The sequence below is a fragment of the Haliotis rufescens genome, unplaced genomic scaffold (assembly GCF_023055435.1).
Source record: "Haliotis rufescens isolate VD_foot unplaced genomic scaffold, xgHalRufe1.0.p SCAF_8, whole genome shotgun sequence".
In the NCBI taxonomy this organism is placed as follows: Eukaryota; Metazoa; Mollusca; class Gastropoda; order Lepetellida; family Haliotidae; genus Haliotis; species Haliotis rufescens.
Window position 1 is genome coordinate 30,139,995 of NW_025964372.1, and position 22,645 is coordinate 30,162,639.

At 41.1% G+C, this 22,645-nt stretch overlaps 1 protein-coding gene across 2 annotated transcripts in view; it reads left to right on the forward strand.

Annotated features, from left to right (window-relative positions):
• Positions 1-449: 449 nt before the first annotated feature.
• The window catches only part of LOC124145546 (cell wall protein PRY3-like), a 41,704-nt gene continuing 19,508 nt past the window's right edge, over positions 450-22,645 (forward strand). The window contains exon 1 of one of the 2 annotated variants that reach the window (XM_046515361.2): positions 450-537. Coding sequence is in view for 1 of the 2 variants with exons in the window: in XM_046515358.2 (XP_046371314.2) it covers positions 17,576-17,668 (93 nt within the window). In the remaining variant the exon portion in view is untranslated. Of the gene's footprint in view, positions 538-17,338; positions 17,669-22,645 lie in introns of those variants that run through there. The other variant, XM_046515358.2, reaches the window with a different exon arrangement.

Genomic DNA, 22,645 nt, shown 5'->3' on the forward strand with positions numbered 1-22,645 from the left:
AATGTTGAGCGCATATATAAGTCGTTTAAAAAGTCAATATCATAATATTTATATTAAAAGTTACTCAAGAATAACAGATATCTTAGGAACTATATATTTGACATATTTTAGAATATCATGAAACAAATTCCTGAAATATCATAGGTTTTACGTGTACATAGTATCAATTTAAAGTTTGTTTTTAGAACGAGCTTAATTCATGAACTTAATCCTCTTAACCATGTTGACAGGTGACCTTTGCTTTTGTAGACAATTTACGTTTGTGTACCTATTGCTGTTTATAAAACGCCGATGGAAAATTATTAAATTAGTCCCCATACAATCCCCCTAACAATATCACTAATGAAATAGTGTTACATATTAACATGAATACTGTAAATAATCATGTCACTGGATAAGTTTACCTGCGCGATTGTCTTCCTGTAACGCGAGATCACGTGACGCCACATTACGCTGGGGCGGCGGAGCGTGTATCACATATATTTCCAAAGGAGACTGGGTTGAGGGTTGTTGACTAGCTGTCTTTTCTATTGCTAGGTAAGTCACTAAGAACAGTTTGAACAAGTAATATATACATTAGCCATACCGTGTGTTAAAAACAAAAGCTATACTTATTTCCGGCTTGATATTGAGCTATTATTATATTCGTGTTATCTTGGACTCTATCTGGCCGTACTGTGTTCTGAACACTGACAGCGCTGATATATGCTGACTGAAAAAAATAAGGTAAGAATTAGCATTGAAGAAGAAAGTTCACCAAGTTCAAATATAAACGGGGGCGGTTGGGCAGCCTAGCTGATAAAGCCTTTGCTCGTCACGCCGAAGTCCCGGGTTCCCAATATGGGTGCGATGTGTAAAACCCAATTCTGGTGCCACCCGCCGTGATATTACTATATTGCTAAAACGGCGTAAAATCCTACTCACTCACTTCAAAATTAATCCTTCAAAATGGGAAGCCCAGTGGTTAAAGTGTCCGCTTGTGACGCCTAAGAACCAGGTTTGATTCCCAAAGTGTCCTGGGTGTGACCCACGGCGACTAACTCAAAACATGTAAGACAAAGACTTAATGGCGTATCACGATGTTTCAGGTGAGGTGAGGTGAAATGGGGTTTAACGTCGCGTCCAAGATTATTGCACTTATATAGCGACATGCATGTACGTGTGTGTGTGTGTGTGGCTACTTGTACTAGTCCGGACTGATGCCGATTTATAGTGCTGGCTCACTGAGATACCATGCCGCAATTTAACATGAATACCCCACTCAGACACAGTATACTGACTCCGAGCAGACCAGTCCTTGTTTTAGTCCCTTAATGCCGAGCGCCAGACAGGGTAGCAACAAGTATCATCTTTTAACGTCTTTTGGTATGACGCGGTCGGGGATCGAACCCCGGACCTTCCGCTCTCCGGGCGGACGCTCTACCACTAGACCACGGAGGCGGTCCACGATGTTTCAAATCCTCAATTATCCAGTGTATTACATCTCCATTCTGTTATGATGTATACATACACCTTGAACACATTCGCTTCCATAGTTTCATTTTAAGACGGATTCTGACGGCGCTACGCTAAATATAGACATCCAATCAGATCACTCTCATGAGCGAGAGAGGTTTGCGATACAGGAGAGGTTGAGGCGGTGACATCACTTCCGCACGAAATTATGTTGGCGAATGGCTCCAGGGTATTTATGAGGATTAATGATGAATGGAGGATGATTCGAGGAACATACAGACTATTATTCCAAGCTGATGCTTCTCTTTTCGGATGTCCCGGGCGGAGGGGTTCATTAGTGTTAAAGCGTTCGCTCGTCACGCCGAAGGCCCGGGTTCGATTCCCCAAATGGGTTCAATGTAGGAAGCCCATTTCCGGTGTCACCTGCCATGATATTGCTGAAATATCGCTAAAAGCGTCATAAAACCATACTCACTTACTTGTTTTCGGATGTCCCCTTATTTCATTCTGTCAGTATATGCCGGGGCGGTCGGGTAACCTAGTGGTTAAAGCGTTCGCTCGTCACGCCGAAGACCCGGGTTCGATTGCCGACATGGGTACAATGTGTGAAGCCCATTTCCTGGTGTCCCCCCGCCGTGATATTGCTGGAATATTGCTAAAAGCGGCGTAAAACCATACTCACTCACTCAGTATATGCCACACAGAAATGGCGTTCAAGTAAACAACTTTCAGAGGATGACAATTATAGCATTGCAAATAGACGAGCACAAATATAGTTTTATATTACAAAGAGTATTATTGATAATAATTGTGTTTGTTAAGGGAAACATCTGTCGGTTGATACAAGGCCAGGCTTTTAATAGTGATATTGATATTGGGTGACAGGTGCGACCAGGGACACCTCGCCAAACGTAGAAGGTGCTCCAGACAATCACAGTTGACACGACATAACTTTATATAATATATAGGGGAATGTTGGGTAGCCCAGTGGTAGGAACATTCTCCCGTTACGTCGAAAACCCGGGTTCGAATCCCATCGTTCATTTGTATGAAGTCCATTGCTGGTGACATGACTGTGCATCATGAATGTGGCGTCAAACCCCTCACTGTTCATGATGAATGTGGCGTCACAACCCTCACTGTTCATGATGAATGTGACGTCACACCCCTCACTTTTCATGATGAATGTGGCGTCACAACCCTCACTGTTCATGATAATTATGGCGTCAACCCCTCACTGTTCATGATGAATGTGGCGTCACACCTCACGGTTCATGATGAATGTGGCGTCTAACAATCCCCGTTCATGATGAATGTGGCGTCACAACCCTCACTGTTCATGATAATTATGGCGTCAACCCCTCACTGTTCATGATGAATGTGGCGTCACACCTCACGGTTCATGATGAATGTGGCGTCTAACAATCCCCGTTCATGATGAATGTGGCGTCACAACCCTCACTGTTCATGATAATTATGGCGCCAACCCCTCACTGTTCATGATGGATGTGGCGTCACACCTCACGGTTCATGATGAATGTGGCGTCTAACAATCCCCGTTCATAATGAATGTGGCGTCACAACCCTCACTGTTCATGATAATTATGGCGTCAACCCCTCACTGTTCATGATGAATGTGGCGTCACACCTCACGGTTCATGACGAATGTGGCGTCTAACAATCCCCGTTCATGATGAATGTGGCGTCACATCCTCACTATTCATGATGAATGTGGCGTCTAACAATCCCCGTTCATGATGAATGTGGAGTCACATACCCACTGTTCATGATGAATGAGGCGTCTAACAATCCATTTTCATGATGAATGTGGCGTCACATCCCTTAATTTTCATGATGAATATTGCATCACACCCCTCACTGTTCATGATAACTATGGCATCAACACCCCACTGTTCATGATACATGTGACGTCACACCCCTCACTGTTCATGATGAATGATGGGGGTCCGCGTAGCCTACTGGTTTAAAGCGTTCGCTCGTCACGCCGAAGACCCGGGTTCGATTCCCGACATGGGTACAATTTGTGAAGCCCATTTCTGGTGTCCTCCGCCGTGATATTGCTGAAATATTGCTAAAAGCGGCGTAAAACCATACTCACTCACTCATTCTGAATTTAGAGTAAAACCATGCGCTGTTCACGATATCCGGGAAAGATTAATCAGTCCATGTACTAACGTCAGAAGGTGTGGGATCCCAAGGAGTGTGTTCGCGTTGTCCCGCCTTATCAATGTCGATCAGGACACTTAAACGTTTCAATATACACGCTCACGCCTTTGAAACAATCGGTGGTTCGTTTGACTGAAAAAATATAAGTTCCAGGTCGATTACCGTGTTCGTTCATGTCAATGTGTTCATTGCCTGTACACAGAAATCTGTATCTGCGACAGAACTGACTGGAATACACACGTTGAGACATGAACATACATTTGCCATAAACAGTTTCCTTTCGCGTGTTGCTTTTGCGTTATGCAGTTGTGACAAGCGGTTTTCAAGATTTTGACCCGTACATACTTGACTAATATTATATAAGGAATTATATATCCTCGCTGGGGCATTTTGAAATACTGTCGCTGCTCTTATGGTACACAATGTGTTCATCGTCCTGATGGTGTAAAAATGTCTATGTAGAATATGATATATTTGTGTTTTATATTTTGTAAACCTACAGTGTTATTTATATAAGATACACACAAGCCGCCAGAGCAGTAGCTCTTGAGACCTCGAGACACGGTTGTGACAAAGTATTCCTTGACTTCATAACAGCAGATTTATGGTTTGTAGATTTATTTAACTAAAAAATAGACTAGAAATGCCTAGGTAACCCATCAATAACTTTGTGTAGACCAATATTTAAAAAAAAAGACTGAGTTGTTTGGATCGTGCGATTTATGTTGAAAATTAAATGCTAATTCTATTAAAAGCGCGGGTTGTTTACTATTTTATAATGCCGTCGTCAAGAGAAGTTTCTGCGAGACTAAATACATATAAAATCGATAAGAAACATTTTCATATTTCCATTTCCTCATCTTACCTTTATTGAGATGGCCCAAAATTGATTCGATAGGCAACCATCAATAACCACTGAAGGTATGGCGGTATGACGGTATGAAGGAAGATATGACGGTGTTAAGGAAGATATGACGGTGTTAAGGAAGATATGACGGTATTAAGGTAATTATGGCGGTATGAAGGAAGATATGGCGGTATGAAGGTAGATATGGCGGTATGAAAGGAAGATATGACGGTATGAAGGAAGATATGACGGTATTAAGGAAGATATGACGGTATGAAGGAAGATATGACTGTATGAAGGAAGATATGGCGGTATGAAGGAAGATATGACGGTATGAAGGAAGATATGGCGGTATGAAGGTAGATATGGCGGTATGAAGGAAGATATGACGGTATGAAGGAAGATATGACGGTATTAAGGAAGATATGACGGTATGAAGGAAGATATGGCGGTATGAAGGAAGATATGACGGTATGAAGGAAGATATGGCGGTATGAAGGTAGATATGGCGGTATGAAGGAAGATATGACAGTATGAAGGAAGATATGGCGGTATGAAGGAAGATATGACGGTATGAAGGTAGATATGACGGAATGAAGGTAGATATGACGGTATGAAGGAAGATATGACGGTATGAAGGAAGATATGACGGTATGAAGGTAGATATGACGGTATGAAGGTAGATATGACAGTATGAATGAAGATATGACAGTATGAAGGTAGATATGACGGTATGAAGGTAGATATGACAGTATGAAGGTAGACGTGACAGTATGAAGGTAGATATGACAGTATGAAGGTAGATATGACAGTATGAAGGTAGATATGACGTTATGAAGATATGACAGTATGAAGGTAGATATGACGGTATGAAGATATGACGGTATGAAGATATGACGGTATGAAGGTAGATATGACGGTATGAAGGTAGATATGACAGTATGAAGGTAGACGTGACAGTATGAAGGTAGATATGGCGGTATGAAGGAAGATATGACGGTATGAAGGAAGATATGACGGTATGAAGGAAGATATGGCGGTATGAAGGAAGATATGACGGTATGAAGGAAGATATGGCGGTATGAAGGTAGATATGGCGGTATGAAGGAAGATATGACAGTATGAAGGAAGATATGGCGGTATGAAGGAAGATATGACGGTATGAAGGAAGATATGACGGTATGAAGGTAGATATGACGGAATGAAGGTAGATATGACGGTATGAAGGAAGATATGACGGTATGAAGGAAGATATGACGGTATGAAGGTAGATATGACAGTATGAAGGTAGATATGGCGGTATGAAGGATGATATGACGGTATGAAGGATGATATGACAGTATGAAGGTAGATATGACAGTATGAAGGTAGATATGACAGTATGAAGGTAGATATGACAGTATGAAGGTAGATATGACGGTATGAAGATATGACGGTATGAAGGTAGATATGACAGTATGAAGGTAGATATGACAGTATGAAGGTAGATATGACGGTATGAAGATATGACGGTATGAAGGTAGATATGACAGTATGAAGGTAGATATGACAGTATGAAGGTAGATATGACGGTATGAAGATATGACGGTATGAAGGATGATATGACAGTATGAAGGTAGATATGACAGTATGAAGGTAGATATGACAGTATGAAGGTAGATATGACAGTATGAAGGTAGATATGACGGTATGAAGATATGACGGTATGAAGGTAGATATGACGGTATGAAGGTAGATATGACAGTATGAAGGTAGATATGGCGGTATGAAGGTAGATATGACGGTATGAAGATATGACGGTATGAAGGTAGATATGACGGTATGAAGGTAGATATGACAGTATGAAGGTAGATATGACGGTATGAAGGTAGATATGACGGTATGAAGATATGACGGTATGAAGATATGGCTTCATCTGTTCAAAACATCTGTACGCAGTTAAATTACAATACAGCACATGTGGAATTCTTTTATACATTCTGGTGACTGTCTGCGCATGCCCAAACTGACTCCACCAATCATGTTACATACGTCTTCGGAACTATTAAAGGCTGAATGTTGGTCAGTACAAACCCCACCATAAACTACTTTAAACATCATTGTTTCATACTGTCTTCTGTCACAGTTTTATGTGGATGTTGATATGAGTATTTATGAGTATTGTTATAAACCTGTTTGATTAACTCCTGGGCGAAGAACCCTAAGATATTTACAACGTATTGCAAATATCCTTCCGAATAATAATGTATGGCAGAGGTCACGCAAAATATTTGAGCGTTGTTTTTGTGACACTTCATGTAAAGGTCGACAATTTTCTTAAACTTGGAATTAAATATAACTACGCGAGGACATGCAGTTCTTCTTCTTCCGCCATGTTAGTTAACTTAAGAAAAAGACAAAAACAATGGTACGATGGTGCGAAGCACTTTGACTTTGACAGGTTTGTCAATGAGGTATTTTCTTTATTTCACAACCAATACGTCAAAGAGATTATTAATTTACGGACGCCTTTTAGGGCCATTTGTTTTTTCTTTTTTCTCTTGAAATATCAAGATACTAAGTTGAAAGTTTAAGATACTAAGTTGAAATTTCAAGGTAATAAGCTGAAATTTCAACTTATCTTAAAATTTCAACTTATTAGCTTGAAATTTCAACTTATTATCTTGAATTTTCAAGATTCTATGACCGAACTTTGACCGACTAATGAAATGACAAACAAGATGTCGACATCAGCCAATCAGAAAGCAGCTTTCTTGAACTTTACGGCTTGTTTCAATTCCAGGCTACAATTGAAAAATATTGATTCAAAATTTGAAAACTGAACAAAACAAATTATGGAATGTCTTATAGATGATCGAGATTGTATGGGAGTACGTCCCACTAAAAGTCTCTTCCGTTCCAAATCTATATCCCATTGATGTGAAAGTAAATACGTACAGACCTAACTGTCGTCAGGACTACCCCGTGTAAAGTTTTTCAAATTTGCACGATAAGAAAACACATTCCGACTGTCACTTTCCCGATCCGGTAAACGACGCTCTGATTGGTCGGATGAAAGGACGTCCTGAGGTGAGATCCGTAATACTATGTCCTCAGATCTTTGTTTAGCGGTAGGGAGAGCTTAGTCTGTCTCACATACCCTGATACAAATATATATCAAATACAGCCCATGCAAGTCTATAATGTTTGAAGCCCATTTCTGGTGTCCCCCGCCGTGATATTGCTGGAATATTGCTAAAAGCGGCGTAAAACCATATTCACTCACTCACTATAATGTTTGGCAAGTCCAGATTACTATCAGGAATAAAGAGAGTCACTGGGCTCCCTTTTATTATAGTTTTATTAAGATAACTGAACAACTGTTTTTTCTGTACGATATGTTCATTTCAGAGACTAGATGTTAGTCTAGTGAGAGCTAAGATCTGATTTTAATGAGATTGCATCACACCAAACCACAGCACAGAATGCCCTATTTCACCCACCCCACCTCCCCCAAAGACAGGTCATGACACGCTAAACGGAAATACATGTACACTCTTAAATATTTATGACCTATCGAGCGCCTGTTTATTAAGTTACTGTCAGTATAAACACATTGTATCTTGGTTTCTCAAGTTCTATTGTTAGCTTAGCGTTTAACACTGTAATTCCCTGCCCCCATTGCTCCTCCCTAGAACAAACAGTCACCGTGGACCCAGCTCACAACATCATGTTCAGTCGTACTTATACACCTTACCGCTCAGTGGCCTAGTGGATAGAGCGTTTGCTCAGAGAACGGAAGGTTGGTGGTTCGAACCTGTGGTTTCGTCAGACCAAAAGACGTTACAAGATGGTACTTGTTGTTCACCTGCCTCGGCACTAAGGGGCTAAAACAAGGACTGGTCGGCTCGGAGTTAGTATACTGTGTCTGAGTGGGGTATTCATGTTAAACTGTGGCATGGTATCTCAGTGGGCAAGCACTATATAGCCGCATTAGTCCAGACGAGAGCACGCAGCCACACACAAAGTGCAGTAAATCAATGACGTTAGACGCGACAATATACACACAGTGAGCCTTCACTATACCCACTGATATATTGTATTGCCCGTATCAAATGCATTGTTAACATGATTTCCAGCATAATCTTGATTCTTGAACTGAATCCTGTGAATAATGTTTCAAAACGATCCATTAAGTCGCGGACCCAATAACACGTGATCCAAATGGGGTGTGGGTTTAGTCGCGGGCGGGTGTGTGTGTGGGCCGGTCGGGGTAGAGGGGGGGGGGGGGGGGGGTGTGTGTGTGTGTGTGTGTGTGTGCAGGTAGTAGTAGTAGTAGTAGTAGTAGTATAACAGGTGGTGAGGTGAGATGGGGCTTAACGTCGCGTCCAAGATTATGGCACTAATATAGCGACGTGCACGTGTGTGTGTGTGTGTGTGTGTGTGTGTGTGTGTGTGTGTGTGTGTGTGTGTGTGTGTGTGTGTGTGTGTGTGTGTGTGTGTGTGTGTGTTGTGTGGGCGTGTGGGTTTAGTTGGTGGCGGGTGTGGTGGCGGGTGTGGTGGCGGGTGGGTTGTTGGATGCAACCAGTCCTTTACAATGGCCTGTCATTACTCTGTCCAGACAGTTACATCCATGTCATCAGTCATCAATCGTACATGTACATGTAACAACGTTTTAGATTATTCACTCAGTGGTGGGCGGGTCCAGATGGGGTTCTGGGTCTGGCCACTACCCCATTTTAACATCTGATGACATTTTATATGCGCATTTCCAACCATGCAAACATGTTGATTTGGTTAACATATAGTCTTTTTGAGTTTTGGGGTAGACACCCCAACCCCCATCTCGCATTCGAATGTAGTTTGATAAGGTGGCTTTTTTAGAGTCGTATCATTCGAAAGGACTTAAAACGAGACCCAGTTTATTTATCAAACAGATGGGAGTATAATAATCTGGATAATAGAGGATGGTTAAAATCGATTTTGAAAGAATCACATCGAAGTCTGAAAGGCCATACAGTTGAGTTCCCAGCGAGTCTGGCCAGTATCAAATTAGCCTGGTCTCGATCAAACGGTTTCATTGCAATAAAACGACCCAGCCGATTAGATTGTGTTACATCCAAATGAATATTTATTGTCCTACGCATATGATATGTTCATGTGTACAAGTAATTGGATTATTTGTGTATTTCGGACGATTCATAAAACACCAGTGGGAATTTTATAGCGCATTCCAAAGAAACTTATTAACACGGGGTATATACGACATGGGACAAGGTCAGTATCGAAGAGGTTAAGTGTGTTTGCTTAGTGTTTGTTATCGGTGAATGGCTATCACACGCACAGAGACTATTTTCAGTATCCGTTGACCCGTGGTAGTTGAAGCCATCCCAACACGAAATCTCAGTGTCGAATTCTTATTTGAGGCCCTAAACAATATGCCCGTCCCTTCCATAAACAGGTTACACAGTTAAATGAAAATTTGGGTTGAAGACCGTATTAATTTTAATCATTTTTACATCTGATGTGTGGGTACGGTTGGCCCAGTCGTCTAAGGCGACGCAATTGGCTGTACAGAGTTGCATCCCTTAGACGCGCCCAAAATCTGTGGTCGTGGGTTCGAATCCCATATTCGCCTTTATGTGTTTCTTGGTTCGTCAGCATATTGTTCTCGGTGGTTTCGCCAAAGTGGTAAACGTCCATGACTTGCATCAATTCGGGTTTTTCTCCCACATCAGGCTGTCATGTCGTGATAACACTCAAATACTGTTCATAGTAGCATTAACCCCAACTCACTCAATTATATTTGATGCTGTGATTGTTCCATGAAGTGGTAACTTTGAACTGTCTTTCATTTCGTCACACCTAGTTACATTGCATGGCATATGAAATTTATCTTGACGTGCACATTGCGATGCTATCATAACGGTCTTAATGCGGGCGTGCGGGCGTTCATGATTTCGCGTTTGCGCACACGCGTGTTTAGTACAAATATTGATGTTATATTTTAAGACACAAGTGCAACTATACTTTCCTTATATTAAAGAAGACAGCGGTTTACCTTATGTCTCGCTGCACAAAAAGGTTTTACCCTAACAAACGGAGTATGTGCCAATGTCGCTTCCCACAATAGAAAACACCAGGTTTCTCTTGATCATGTTTCTATTCAACAAAACGTATTTTCACAGAAAAACCTTTACTTTGCGTATACATGTTGATATCGATATAATAATATCGTAATATACCAATCTGAAGAAGTAAAAGACCACCCGACTATTTCATTGGTCAATAGTTAATCTGTAATGGTTTCTGGCGTATCCAAGGGACGCAACTCTGCACAGCGAATTGCTTCACCCTTTTGTTTAAAGAATCTGTTGTTATTCACAATAGCTTCGTATCCTTACCAACCTTTGAATAGTATTGTCAGAAAGAAAGGACTTGAGTTGTATTGTTCGGCTGAAATCAATATCGCTGGAACGGATATTGTTTTTCAAAGGCTGCTATTTGATAGGTGGCATGTTGCAGATTGTTATACAATCGTGTCAATTTTAAAACAGACTTGTCTGTCTAGTTCTAACTGTCAGTTCCCGAGGATACATAATGGGCGCGTCCATTATGAGAAGGGGAGATCGGAAGATACCATTATTGACGAACTGTATAGCAGAAAATGTACTCAATAGAAATTCTCGCTGTATCAAAGCTTAGAAATGATAGATTTGAGAGTATGATTATTTTGAAATATTGTTTTGTTGTGTTGTTTGTTTTGTGGATGTTTCACCCGATCCCCATTTGACTATGCTGTGTCGTCATGTAGCTTAACGGTGTCATAATATCAACCACTGGTTTACCTCACTCGATTATTTAAAGGCCGCCTGACCCATGAAGATCCGGGTAGAGAAAAGGTCTTCAGCAACCCATGCTTGCCGTAATAGGCAACTATCCTTGACGTAAGAGGCGACTAAGGGGATCGGGTGGTCAGACTCGCTGACTTGGTTGAAGCATGTCGTGTCCCAATCGCGTGGATCGATGCTCATGATGTCAATCACTGGACTGTCTGGTCCAGACTCGATTATTTACAGACCGCCGTCATTAAACTGGAATATTGCCGGGTACGGCGTAAAACAACAAACAAACAAACAAATAAAGGCCGCCTTCGTATAGATGGAATAGGACCCGTGGAGGTCCCGATCAGAATTTGCTTCATTCTAATACTTGTAGTAAGAAGTGACCAACAGGATCGGGTGGTCAGGCTCAATGACTTGGCTAATGCATATCATCGTGTCCCATTTGAAGATTGATGCTCACGATGTCAGCAATATTCCAACTGTTGTTTGTTGTTTAACGCCGCACTCAGCAATATTCCAGGTATATCACGGCGGTATGTCAAAATAGGAATCTGGACCAGACAATCCAATGATTGACATGCCTCCCGCGTGAACCCCCCACCCCCAAAATGTCTCTCCCACTCAGACCTTTGGGGGACCGTATCCATTTCTACTGCGACAAGTCTGACAATAAATTATTTCGGAGTTTGATAGACAGCGCATGCTTTACATCAATTAACCTACATGCATGTTATACGTTCTAGGTTCCATACAAAACAAGATACGTGGACAGTTTGAAGTGAGAATGAAGTATAAAGCGAAATATTTTTTTAATTTGAAGTTTACACGATATACGGCTTTTTCATTGGACGAGAGGTCGGTCACATGAAATTGACGTTCACAAGTGTATGAACGACACAATTTGTCGTTCATACGTTTTTCACGAGACCGTGTTCTTGAAATGACGTAATCACTGACGGACTACTTCCACATTCCTGGGGAAACCCCTGGGAATTCCCTAGCACGAAAACATGCATAAGCGTTCTTTCTGATCATTTAGAACCTTTATTCTTGGTCTCAGCGTTTCAGTATACTTTAAGAAATGTCAGAGAGCGTGACTGCATGATTGTTCACGAATATCCTCGCTACGGCCCATCCTATGAACAAACGAAGAAATGCACACCTAAACTAGGCCTATCGTAGTATCGACTCGATCCGTTCCTAGGCTGACATTGACCGTCTCCAGCAATCTATGAATTTACCTTTGTGTCTGTTTGACGCATCTTTAATCACCTTTCAATGATCGGCCAGTTGATCAATGATGACTAACACATGTAACCGCCACAGGTTCATTAACAACTTCGGAAATCTCTCCCGTCACGTTTAAAGGGGAAGTGTACACGCAAAAATCACTTTCTTTCTTTTTCTAAACAAAACGCAATTTTAGAATTAGTTAGTATCTGTGTTTGAAAATATACACTCATTTTTTTCACAGTGAAAGTAGGAAGCTCACAATAGTGTTAAAATGATATGCCGTTATGAGGCCTTCGTTTTACGAGCGAAATAGGCCTGAGTTATCCCCCTTAGATTATGACGTAATTGGTGCCAATTCAACTGGGTCCCTGTCTATTCTCAACGCAAAAGATATCAAGGACCAGTTTGCGGTAAAACAACATGGTCTACGACACACTCCGGCGCAATGGTGACTCAGCATAACACAATTCTGGCTGGCATCTGAGATGCTAGAATCACAAAACTGTACCTACACCACGTGAAGCGGCTCTAACAAAGCATGATGACGTCATAATGTTTATCAATTGGCACCAATGACGTCATATTGCAAGGGGCATAAGCCATGGTGTTTTTGTTATGGAAATAGAACACTTGGTAAATGTGAAAAATATAAATCGTTTTAATGCAAAAAATATGTTAATTAAATATGATGTTTTTATATTTTTGTCTATGACACTTCTATGTTAACACTTTTAATGTGGAAAAAGTACAAGAAAAATTGGTTCATTTCCGTGTGAACTTGCCCTTTAACGTGTCGGCCATTTTGACGTCTTGTACTTGATGTAAATGTATTACGACGCGCTGTCATTGTGACTGACTTACTGAGGTAGTTCTTTACAGACCTTTCTCATCTAATGGGGATATGATATAAACACATGTGCTGCGTAAGATGTTTCTGAAGAGCAAGTTGTGCATCCATACGCGCATGTCGCCTCTCTTTTTGAGGAACTATTTTACTCCGCGATACAGTTGTTGTATGGCTGTCAGTGTAAACATGAAGTCACACGTACTAAATAAAATTGTGTTTAGATCTTGGCCTTCATCCTTTGAGGTAAGAAATTGTGATACAAAATTTATAAGAAGCTCCGACGTTCATACAGTTTGGCCCTCACTCTATGAAGGTTCATACTCCAATGAACTCACACAAAGTGAAGGTCAATTCTTAAGTGAAGAACTGAGCGGGGAAAAAAGTGTTCACCCAGAGCGTGGAGGAGATATGCTTAAGGGAAGTAACTCGTCGTGTATTGTTGACTGAGCATTGTTGTTTAGTGGCAGGGTGCCCACAAAGGAAGCGCCACAGCTTGTCATCTATCTTCTGTCGCAATCCGCCATAGACCTGAAAGTAATGGACTTGACCATGGCTTGTCTGTTGTTCGGCCGTTTGTCTGTTTGAAATGTCACCTGTGACAATTGAAGTTTTTTGTCCAAAGAGTTCTCATGATTAGTTGGATGTTGATAGTTACCTGAACTTGGGCCATCAAGTAGTGGTAGTGGTAGTGGAAGTAGTAGTAGTAGTAGTAGTAGTAGTAGTAGTAGTAGTAGTAGTAGCAGTGGAAGTAGTAGTAATAGTTGTAGAAGTAGCAGTAGTAGTAGTAGTAGTAGTAGTAGTAGCAGTGGAAGTAGTAGTAATAGTTGTAGAAGTAGCAGCAGCAGCAGCAGCAGCAGTAGTAGCAGTAGTAGTAGTAGTAGTAGTAGTAGTAGTAGTAGTAGTAGTAGTTGTAGTAGTATTATAACAGGTACTAATATAGCGGAGGCGGTCAGTAGTACAAGAAGTAGTAATAATTGTAGTAGAAGTAGAAGAATAGTAGTAGTAATAGCAGTGGTTGGAGTAGTAGTAGTAGTAGTAGCAGTGGTTGTAGTAGTAGTAGTAGTAGTAGTAGTAGTAGTAGCAGTAGTAGAAGAAGAAGATCCGGTGTAGAATAGGTCTTCAGCAACCCAGGCTTGCCGTAAAAGGCCACAATGCTTGTCGTAAGAGGCGACTAACGGGATCGGGTGGTCAGGCTCGCTGACCTGGTTGATGCATGTCATCGATCTCAAGTGCGTGGATCTATGCTCCATTGCTGGTCCAGACTCGATTATTTACAGACCACCGTCATATAGCTTGAATATTGAGTGCGGCGTTAAACAACAAACCCACCACCTCCACTAATTCGGCAGGGATCCACGCTCGTGGATGTACCCTCAAAATCGTAGCTATATTCTGCCCCGACACACCCATTCGTCGGTTGTGTGTGTGCGTGCGTGCGTGCGTGCGTGCGTGCGTGCGTGCGTGCGTCTCTGTGTGTGTGCGTCTGTGTGTATTCGTGTGTGTGTGTGCGCGCGCGTCTCTGTGTGCGTGCGTGCGTCTCTCTATGTGTGGATGTGTTTGTGTGTGCGCGTCTGTGTATGTATTCGTGTGTGTGTGTGCGTGCAGGTGCGTATCTGTGTGTGTGGATGTGTTTGTGTGTGTGTGTTTATGTTTGTGTGTGGATGTGTGTGAGTGTGTGTGCGTGCGTGCGTGCGTGTGCGTATGCGATCCGTGTGGGCATCGCGTATAACGACAACTTGATGTCCGATAGTACTTCGACATCCACTGGTATGTGACATATGTAATGTTTTTGTGCGATAGTGCGTGCGTACGTGCGTCTGCGTGTGATGTCCGATAGTAAAGCCGAACAGTACCTAACGACATTGATATCGTCATGGTGTTGTCGGTATCAGTAAACTGACAGCATCTAGTCAGTAACAGCCCTAGCGAAGGCAGTATACATTGCTTAATGAAGTCAACCGACCTGCGTGCCGAACCGTCACCACGTAGGGAAAACAATCCCTGTCAAGCCAGTACACCTACCACTGAGCACACACCTGCCCTACAACCTCTACCAGTGTTGACAAGCGTCCTTATACGACCGGCCGCCTTGTACCCACGCACATCAAACCTGCTCACACGGCAATTTCGCCCCCTTATTTACATGACACACAAAAAATGCAACTACGTTTCTTCTCAGGCTAATAATTTTTTAAATCCTTGAAAGGAAATCTGTTGTTAATGGTGGTGCTTGCAGTACCCCTATTGACACTTTCTGTACAGGTGTTCGTAATTCATATTGATGTGCGTGATGTCGAAGTACCGTAGCTACTCTTTTAAGCTTCTTCGTCGAAATTTTATTATTATATTTTTTGAAATAAATTAAAAGACTAATTCGAATCACGATCAGTTTATCCACATGGTAAATAAAGATGGTCTATTTGTATATATGTTCACGATGTTAATCGTAGTATCTAAACAAGCAAATACCGCCGAACCCCGTTATCTTGAGCCTAGCGGAATATCGAGATATCTTCGAGATATCCGGACATTCGAGATAACAAGAAAAGGACATCCAGACAGATCAAGTAACAGGTATTACAGATCCATAGCAATACGATTGCATATGCGATATACTAATATATGTGAATGTGGCTTTTCAATAACCATCCTCGCTTATCTACTGAATAATATCTATTCTATAATGATATAGAATTGAAATAATATACACTGGAATAGCGAGGATGTGTAGTACCATATATTTTATCAAGGAAATATGTTCATATGTGTCTTATGGAAAATCGACTAATTAGAATATAATATCTTATATTCCTGTTTCTCATTAATCGTTGAGTAATTAGGATTATTTTAAGCCCTGCAATTTGTAATAGTGTTTATGAATTAAAAAGTATAGAAATCATGAATTACACATTCAATTTGGTTTAATAAAACTAATCTCATTGAATGTGTAATCAGGATTTCTGATGTTTATACCTATGACAGTCCCTGGAGCATGCTATTTTCCCTTCCGCGGAGCCCTTACTGCATGGTAGGCTATAGCCCCAAATGAAGCAAGACTAGATTTTCCAGTGAAACTCACATCTCACTGGAGCTCCTATTCAATTTATATGTAGTTGCTTGTTGTTTATCAAAATGTGATACTTCAGAGACTCAGCGTTAGTCTACAACAGGATGTTAAACAAAACAGGATCTCAATGGCATGTCAGGTGTTGACTGCATTTTTATTCATCGCAATCAACAAAATTCCATCTCATCCCAAAAAGAGCCAGATGTTGCTCCTATTCAATGATAATACTATAATATCACTAGTTTGAAACGTCTTTGGATTCCCACGGTGTATGTATATCATTGTGTTCTATCAGGGTGGCCACAGGTACACCCCGGGGTGCCGGAGAATGACCTAACAAGCGCGAAAGGAATTTCTTAATGACCTGTGACAAATCTACTATGACGATATGAGACTAAAGAGTAAATATCTACATCACTGAGAAGGTCAAATAATGTCTCGCAACAGGTCATCATCGCGGTGTTGTGCAACAGTTGAGTAAGGTCACCCCATAGTGGCCCATTAGTGTAGAATTAATTCCACAGTACAGAGCGTGAGTCCTGTCTTGCATTGTATACAGACAACCAGCGACTACAATAGCTGGTTCTTATACAATAATAACACCCCGTTGTCCAACTGTTATTAACCACAGACAATCATTGGCTAGCTAGCCAGCCAGTCTTATACAATGATCACACACCCGTTGTCCAACTGTAATTAGCCATAGACAATCATTGGCTAGCTATCTAGCCAGTCTTATACAATAATCACACACCCGTTGTAAAACTGTAATTAACAACAGACAATCATTTGATAGCTTTCCAGCCAGTCTTAAATTCGATCTTAGAAATACAACCATGACATACATAGGATGAAATACGGTAAGGGCGATTCGCAGCCTTACGCCGAAAAGCGTCCACAACAATACACGGCATTTCTGTTGATGGGGAAAACCAGCATGGTGTGATCTGCCAACTGCTGCATAAAAACGAATATCCTTCAGCCTCAATGTGTGGACCTCGATTTAACACGTTCAGCGAGGACAGTGAGCGTCATTTGTTGGTTGTCGTCTGCTCGAGTCGTGCAGGAAGACGCGAGCTGGGGCTGCTGATCGGCTAGCAGACGACACAGCAGCCATGGCGAACGTCGGTATACCCTTGCTGGCGCTGGAGCCAATGTCCTACTGTCGTGTGAAACAATATTACATATGGAAAAGGGAAAACGGAAAGGTATGTCCATTTTAATGTTTACATTCACAACGAGTCGCTTACCAGCTCAGTGACCTGCTTTCTTAATGCTTGGAGCTATCAATGTCAGTTGCCGATATTCAGTCACAGGTGGTGTGGTAATAACGCTCTAGTAGGACCCCTGGTGAATATCAATGCCTCCGCGCTTAAAATGGTGTACGTAATTAATGTCGTCTGTTAACTTTCTGAATGGACAACTTAAAACGTTAACAGCATAGTCCGTGTTATTGTCAGCATCTGATGGCACAATCAACAGCCTGGATTGGGTCACGGGGTACAATGTCACCGGCTCGAGGACCATATCCACGTTTTATATTTATGCGTATTAAAACCTGTTCTTCTTGTTTTGCGTTTATTTAAATCATTGCATAAGGGTGCAGTTTAGCTAGAGTGGAATGGATGCAGAATACAAAGTATCGTTCAGTTTCATGTCCATTCATTCCGTCTCCACTCCCACGTGTCATAATGGGAGTTATGTAAACATGGTTAAATGATGAAATCATTTACTTGTATATTTATGTATATATATATACTAGTGAAAATCACACTCGTGAAACCGGATGAGTAAATTATACAGCTCATTTTTGGACTTTTGTAATTTACACACACACACGCACGCACGCACGCACGCACGCACGCACTCCTCAACATGCTTAAATTCTATGAATGCCTTGATTATGGGGATGTGATGTTTACGTTGTGCTTAGGCTGTGAGAAGAGAGCTCATTTCCTATGTTTAGACAGAAAACACCAAATGCGTATTCCGTTTAAGATTTAAACCCATCCCTAAACATACAACATATCTTGTATGTGGTTACAATCTAAACACATTTTTACAATATATATATATATCCCAGTTTCAGTTCGTAAATAACATTTGTTTGCCGTAAAATCCCTGTGCATGTTTCAAATTTAGTCGAGTGTATTATGTTGTAATCATAGCAACGTCTCATAATAATTACATAATACGTTTCTCTTGTAGTTGCTCGTATTTAAATTCAACAGCTCATTTGAGTAAATGAGTATGACGATGTTTAATGGCAATAGATGACACCGTTCTTAAAAAAAAACCCCACCCCATTACGTGTATACTGTATATCAGTATTGCAGTACCCACGACATATTTGACATGGTTGTAACTAATCGTGCTACCGCCCAAGCTTGCAACATGGGAATACAGTAAACTACGGTTATAACGAACTCGAAGGGACCACTAACTTTAGTTTGTTATAACCGTAGTTCGTTATAAGCATATATACAACATAACTATAGCAAATAGTCGGGACAATAAAATCAGTTCGTTATAAGCGTGTTCGTTATAAACGTACTTTACTGTACATATAATTGGAAGGTCCAACCTCTGTGTATATAGAAACACACAAAGATTCCCACTCACAACACTGCCTGATGAAATGTACATAATAATTATAATGTCACCCCCAGTGCCTTCTTTCTCCTACCGTCATAAACCAAACTATATGTCGTCACCCGATACATTGTCTTGTCCACTGTAGGTCAATATACCACACCAACTAGTTGTCCCCAATTATGTGCGTATGTTTGGGCAAGTTAAGGTTGCAAAGTAAGGGATCCGCCCAAGTCGTATGTTGCAAGTACTTGTCAAACATGAACGGAGGTCAGGTGTGGTTACAATGTCTCGCTAGTTGTAGCCTGTCACAAATCTAACTGTGATTGTTAAGTTGTTATTGCGAGGGGTTATGCGTTGCTGAATTGACAATGCTTATTGAAAGAAGGTTAAGAGATCATGGCTTACATATAACTAGGTTAAGCCTTGTCAATATAGCCCGGAGTGATATGTGAACCCGATATATAACCGTTGTTTCGTATGAGACAAGTCGATTTAACAGTACAGGGGAATCGTTCACTGTACATTTACTCGATACAGTAAACTACGGTTATAACGAACACGCTTGTAACGGACTGACGGATATAACGAACTTTTTTTTATCCCGACTATTTGCTGTAGTAATGCTTATATGCTTATAACGAACTACGGTTATTACGAACTAAAATTAGTAGTCACTTTGAGTTCGTTATAACCGTAGTTTACTGTATATGGTTTAGGCTGATGGACATTTGAGGTACTGATACAAACAGATCAATTTTGCGCACTGTATCGAATTACGGCTGTCCGTTTTTCTGGAAATACTCGATATGTTTTCAAGTAGGGTAGCCGAGTGGTTAAATCGTTCTCTCATCACGCCGAAGACCGGGTTCGAATCAACTAACTATAAAAGTCCAGTTTCCACCCTTGCCGAACTAGGCTGGAATTATGGAGTTATATTTTGGCTGGACTAAAGAGCCTATGCATAGTCCAATCAAAATCACGTAACGAAATCGAAATCCGGTTCGTAAACTGCCGAGCAGATTTCGGTCGATTGCAGAATTTGCAAAGCATGTGCACCGCCAACAGATATTTTCCCAATCCTTTCATGTTTTTAATCAAGGTGCTTACGTGATTTGATGCAATTCGCGAAATAAGACCCGTTTTATCACAATATAGTTTTTGATCGTGGGTTCGAATCTCTGGTCGCCCCGATTATGTTTCTAGGTTTGTCAGCACCATACCCGTGCTCGTGGGTTTCATCAAACTGGTACACGTCTGAGACCAACATCATGATCAAAGCTTTCCTTCCTTGTTAAGCTGACTCGCCGTGATATAACTGGAATATTGTTCATAGCGGCGTTAACCCCAAGACACTCACTCATATTGAATCAATATCAAACACATTCAAACTGAATGCAATTAACCCGGTGCTGTGGAACGCTGCTGAAAAGGACATTCCAAGTGATGAATACATTGCGCTATCCGAACCGTCAATCACCACCAGATTGACGACGTGTCCCATACCGTAAGCAGTTATCAATAACGTGCGTGATATGTTAGTTTCCAGTCAACAGTAAACACAGAGAGATTTCCAATACCGTTAACGACGTGCCGGCCATCTGGCGTGCTGGTCGTATCTTTTGATCTTCCGCTTGATCAGTTTATATAACTTGTCACGTTAAGGATAGAATGCTTAGTTATGTTTCCAAGTCACTTAAAATTAATATGTAGTATTTAATCAGAAATATGTCCGAATAAACATGTCAATAAATATATAAGGACTACTTCGTGGTCTGTCCTCCATTTCTGTATAGAATTAACGCTGTGATTATATAGTACAACACCCTTGGAGATACCTGGTTAGAGTTGGTCCCAGCAACCAATGCTGGTCGTTAAAGGCGACAATGGATCGGGTGGTCTGACTCCCTGTCTTGGCTTATTGCGTCATTGTACCCCAAAGGTGTGGATCGTCTGGTCCAGGGTCCATTATTAAAAGATCGCCGTCATACATCTGGAATATTGCTGAGTGCGGCGTTTACCATATCTGAAACTAAGACATTGTCTCTGTGTAATTGGGCGGTGGGGTAGCCTAGTGGTTAAAGCGTTCGCTCGTAACACCGAAGACCCGGGTCCGAATCCCCACATGGGTGCAAAATGTGAAGCCCATTTCTGGTGTTCCCGCCGTGATATTGCTGGAATATTGCTTAAAGTGCGTAATATCATAATACTCACTGACTGACTGTGTAATTGTGTAACCATTAACTGCAAGACTTGCTTGACAGTGGTATAAGGTTCTGTACCGAAACGTCGCCTTTACAGTAAATAAAGAAGTTGTTTCTGTCTTTACTTTGTCATCCGTAAACTTATAAGTAATGCCTATCAAACAATTTAAGACTGTTAAAACACAGGCTCTCTTTAAACTGACATACAAAGCAGTGTTTTAATAATTTACACGAAACACGACTACGAATTGGTCAGCGCTTGTTTTCATTTTTTGCTATACAATGTTGTTATTATACCCCGCCCAACGAAGTTAGCGGGGGATAGAAACGGGCTCCGTCCGTCCGTCCCCCCGTCCGTCACGTTTCGTTTCCGGAGCATAACTCAGAAACCGTTCAATATTTTTTCATAAAAATTTGCAGGTCTGTCAAATACATGCTGAACTTGTGCCTTTTTCTGTTTAAAAATTTTAGAAATTTTAATTTTTACGTTTCCATGGCAGCAAGATAGACTTAGGTTCTGTGAGGGTAGGGTTCGTTTCCGGAGCATAACTCAGAAACCGTTCAATATTTTATCATGAAACTTTGCAGGTTTGTCAGGTACATGCTGAACTGGTGCCTTTTGCTATTTAGAAATTTTAGAAATTTATATTTTTTACGTTTCCATGGCAACAAGATGGACATAGGTTAAAAACTCTTCTTTTTTTTTACAATTTCCACCTCGGTTAAAAAAGGTTAGGGTTTGTTTAGATTTAATTATGTAATAAATTCTGCAACAGGGGCGGGGGATATAGCCACGCTAGTGGCAGATATTTTGTTTGTATTTATGTCACAATCAAAGGGGTTAATATCGTGTGAGTATTTCTGCTGCGTAAGCAAGTTTGTAAATTCACACGTCTGAACTTTCACCTTCGTTATAAGCTTATAAATGCAAGGTCACATGAGTCTGCCATTCAAGTTTTTAAACCATAGATTCAACGTTTGTCGATATATAACCAAGCACTAGCTCTATAAATCAGTGAAGGGGATGCTGTCATGAAGATATTCTTCTGTTTACAAACGTAACCTGAATGAGGCTTTCACTGACGGCTGATATCTGCCCCGAGATATACAGACTTGCAGGTCATGCTCCACTGAGAAAAGTAAATTATGTCCGCTAAAAGCCGCTCATTGGCTGCCACCCCTGGCTGATTGCTGTCATTGATGACTCATAGTTGTCGCGCAGAGCTGACTGACGTTTTATCTGTTTCATGTGAGTGACTGGAAAGTATTACCGTATGTAACCCGATAAACGTGTTTATGATTACTAAGATCGTGTTTCACTAGTCTTGTTTGTGGCATGAGTGTAATATTATTCGAAATGGGTGTGAGTTAAATGTGGTCTTGTGAATA